Raw genomic sequence first — 4,615 nt, 5'->3', positions numbered from 1 at the left:
TTGATTAGGAAATATTATGATATCATTCATTATTAGTATATATACCAAGAGAAGATAGATCAAGGATCTATATTTGATCACATCAAAGAAATTTCTTTAAGTGTTTGTGTTGTTTAGTTTAAGTGGAATAATGATGAAGCTAATGTAACTTGTGGCTTACATTTATTCATCTTTCTAGTATTGTTGAAAACAATGCATATAAACACAAACCATTATTATAAACATACGAGCAAATTTTTGCATGCCTTGAATCTATAATATAATTAGACACACACACACAGAAAATATGTCTAAATAAAAAAAGCCCTTAAAGTGTTCGTTAGACAAATAATAGTTGTTGATACAAGAGTGACTTGTAAAAGAACATACGATAGGGGTGTTTTTGATATTATATTCTTTCATCCTTTAGCACTTAGATAATGTTACTTTCAAGTGTTTTTAGGTGTTCTTAGCTTTATTTTACGAGTTTTTTATTTTTTAGTCATAAAATATTTTATAAGGTATTATTGATGTACTTGATACAATTTTGTGGTTAGAAATGAAGGTACAATGATAGGACTCGAGAAAATGAAGTTTTGAACGAGTTTGATGTGTTTCAAAAGTCCCTAAACCCGAGAATCGAGCCAAAGTTGGAGATTATGAAGAAAAAGAATGTGAGCAGAAAATGACCAGTGGCCGTGGCCACAGGCATTTACTAGCCATGGCCTGGGAGACAGGGAGTATTGGCCGCGGCCATCATGATCTCCTGGCTGCGACCTCTACGCGAATGTGGCCCAGCAACTGACCCGTGGCCGCAGCCACCAAGAATCACTGGCCACGGCCGTGCGACAAAATTTTCCTTGAAATTCAAATTTTAAATGTAATTTTTCATGGGCTATAAAAGAGATTAGGGTTAACTTTTATTATAACTTTTGGGATTGAGATTTTTAGAGGCTAGAGCAGCAGAGGAGGAGGAAAAAAACATCATCATCGATATTCTTCAATCTAGTATTTCGTTCTTCTCAAAACTCTTTTATTTACATTGAATATTTATGTTTATGAATATGAATATGATTATGGAGTTGTTTTCTTTATAGGTAAGGGTTATTTCAAAACCTAGACATGAGATCTTGAATGCATTGATGAATTTTATTCCTTTTATTCCCTTATATTAAATTGCTTCTATTTTGTATTTGAATGTCATGGATCTTGTAAAATCTTGTTTAGATGGCCACTAATTGGGGTTTTGCATTGTTCTACTATCATCTTAGGATTTCTATTCACCTAATAGTTTAGAATTTTAAGTAAACTGATAAATTGCAATTAAGGTATTGTTACAGGTATTTTAATTGTGAGGAAAAATAGAACCTAGGTTAAATGGATTGCATGCTTAATGAATTTGTTGCCTAGATTAACTTTTTTCCATTAAGTGTAATGATTTTACTAGGTTAAATAGATTGCATGCTTAATGGGTTTATTGCTTGGTAAAAAGGGTTAATTAAGAGTGTTTAGCTTTAATTAATTATATTAGGGAAACTGGGACTGCTTAAGTGTTATCTGTGGGGCTAATAGTTTAATTGGGAATAGAGAATATTATTCATCATTGTTGATAGATTGATTGTTGAAGGTGGCGAGTAATTCTTGACTATTTCTTTAATATCGTTATGTCCTTAGTTATTCAATCGTTGATATTTTTTTCATTTTATGTTTTCAGCTATTAAAACTAAAACCCATTTTTAGTATCAGTCTAGTATTATTTTGAATAGTAATTTGATCATAGTCCTCGTGGGTTTGACCCTTATTTACCGCTATACTGAAGTAGCTGGTGTAAGTGAATAAAAAAATATATATTTAAATTTTATACGGCATATGACACGCATCAAATTTTTGGCGCCGTTGCCGGGGATTATTGTAAGTCGTTTTATTATTCAATTTAATTAACTACATACTTAATAGTTTAATTTTTTTTTATTTGTAGGTGTGTATATGTCTGGCGACGATGCTCAAGAAAGACTGCACGCCATAAAGCAATATCATGAGACATCGTCATCTCGCTCTTAAAGAACTATCATTGACAATCCACTCTTTCAATCTTCAAAGAGAGTCAATCCAATACAAATACCATTACCATCTGACAACGATTTGGACTCTGAAACATCAGTTAAGTATCAGATGGCACAAGAATCGACGTTGAAAGAGTTGGCAGCACCGAATCTAGACCATCAACCTCTGTGTATTCAATATCCATCGTTGGACGTTAACTTTGAACTCAAATTGGGCCTCATACATTTACTACCATCTTTCCATGGGCTACCAGGAGAGGAACCAAATAAGTATCTGACTGAATTTCACATAGTCTGCTTTAGTATGAAACCAGCTTTATTAACGGAAGAGCACATTAAATTTAGAGCCTTTCTATTTTCTTTGAAGGATGGTGCAAAGGAATGGCTCTATTACCTTCCTCCTGGAAATGTTAATACATGGAATGAAATGAAGACATTGTTCTTGGAGCGTTACTTCCCATCATCTAAGGATGGTAGTATAAGGAAGGAAATATGTGGCATTCGCCAACAGACTGGGGAGTCATTATATGAGTATTGGGAGAGATTTAAGAGGCTATGTGCTAGCTGCCCCCACCACCAAATAAGTGAACAACTCCTAATCCCATACTTTTATGAAGGACTATTTCTATTGGATAGGAGCATGATTTGTGCAGCAAGTGGGGGAGCACTAGTGGACAAGATTCCTATTGCAGCTAGGAGCTTAATTTCTAATATGGCCGCTAATTCTCAATAGTTTGCAGTTTGTCAAGAAGTTTCAGTCAAGGGACTAAATGAGACAAACTCTAAAGTAGAACAGCAGCTGGCGCAATTAACTAGTATGGTTCAACAAATGGCTTTAGGTCATCAAGTGAGACCTTGTGGCATATCTCAGTTGGTGGGGCATCCTACTGATGCATGTTCCACACTTCAAGAGGATACCAATGAGCATGTAAATGCAATGGGGGGATTCTCAGGGCAACCTAGGCTAAGGTATGACCCTTATGCTATAACTTATAACGAAGGATGGAAGGAACACCCTAATCTTCGATATGGGAATCAACAACAAATTGTACCAACTAGACCGCCAGGATTTCCTTATCAACAAAGGCAACAAGAAACTCATACACCTCAACCTCAACAACCTATTACCTCAGAAGCTCAAGAACCATCAATGGCAGATATGCTAAAACAGTTAGTAGCCTCCAATATGCAAACTCAAGTACTTCTTCAAGGCGCTCATGTGTCCCTAAAAAATTTAGAGAATACTATGGGTCAAATTGCCACTTCATTAAGTCAAAATGAGCCACAGAATCAAGGAAAAGTACCTTCACAGCATGTACGAAACCCAAGGGAAAATGTTAATGCCATCACACTAAGAGATGGCAAGACTTATGATCCACCCAACCTTCCATCAAGTTAAAATGATGAACCATTACCTCCTACCCAATCTGCCCAACAAGACAAAGATGAAACCCCAACCACATCACCAAACCTTAAACCCACTATTCCCACTTATGTTACTACTCCTCCATTTCCTAGTCGATTGAGAAAGACTAAGAAAGATGAAGCTAAACAGGAAATATTGGAGACTTTTCGCAAGGTTGAGGTAAACATTCCCTTACTTGATGCCATTAAGCAAGTACCTAGATATGCAAAGTTTTTAAAGCAGTTATGCACCAACAAGAGGAAGCTAAAAGGGAATGAAAAGGTGAGTGTGGGGGAAAATGTTTCGGTGGTTCTTCAAAAGAAACTTCCACCAAAGTGTAAGGATCCCGGCACCTTCACTATTCCTTGTACTATTGGCAATAAAAGAATTGAAAGATGCATGTTAGATTTGGGTGCTTCAATTAATGTAATGCCGTACTCTATTTATGCCTCTTTGAATTTGGGACCACTAGAAGAAACTGTGGTGATCATACAATTAGCGGATCATTCTAATGCATATCCAAGGGGAGTAATAGAGGATGTATTGAATAAAGTTAATGAATTGGTTTTTCCGTAAGAATTTTACATTCTTGATATGGAAGATGACTCAATTCTGTGTTCTACACCAGTATTATTGGGAAGGCCATTCTTAAAGACAACCAGAACTAAGATAGATGTTCATGAGGGAACTTTGACCATGGAGTTTGATGGTGAGGTGATTTGCTTTAATATTTTTGAGGCTATGATGTTCATTTAGTTTCTTCAATTGATATTCCGGATTCTTTATCACAAAGAATTCTGGATTTACATGGAGAAGATGGGTTAGATATTGTTTTGAGGGAACCAGTAGACTTGAAAGAAAATTTTGTCACTACTAAAGTAAAGAAGACAATGGCTACACTTAATAGTGGTGGAGAGGATTTTAAAGCAGTGTCGTTCTTAAAGTTGCCTATTTCTCATGAGCAACTTCAACCACTTGTTAAATCACCACCCAAGCTTGAATTAAAACCACTACCGGAGCATCTCAAATATGTCTAATTTTGTGAGAAAGAGACATTACCGGTTATTATCACCACAAAACTTACCCAAGTACAAGAGGATCGTTTAATAAGGGAACTTCGGGAATAGAAAACGGCCATAGGGTGGACCATAGAAGATATCAAGGGAAT

At 35.9% G+C, this 4,615-nt stretch overlaps 1 protein-coding gene across 1 annotated transcript; it reads left to right on the top strand.

Annotated features, from left to right (window-relative positions):
- The first annotated feature begins 2,871 nt into the window (after positions 1-2,871).
- On the top strand, positions 2,872-4,023 carry LOC133832645 (uncharacterized). Its single transcript, XM_062262957.1, has 2 exons — positions 2,872-3,436; positions 3,482-4,023. Exons 1-2 carry the CDS (start codon positions 2,872-2,874, stop codon positions 4,021-4,023), a joined length of 1,107 nt encoding a protein of 368 aa, XP_062118941.1.
- The last annotated feature ends 592 nt before the right edge of the window (positions 4,024-4,615 follow it).

Source organism: Humulus lupulus, chromosome 4, assembly GCF_963169125.1.
Source record: "Humulus lupulus chromosome 4, drHumLupu1.1, whole genome shotgun sequence".
Lineage (NCBI taxonomy): Eukaryota > Viridiplantae > Streptophyta > Magnoliopsida > Rosales > Cannabaceae > Humulus > Humulus lupulus.
The sequence above is the reverse complement of the archived record's forward strand: the minus strand, read 5'-3'. Positions and strand labels throughout refer to the sequence as shown.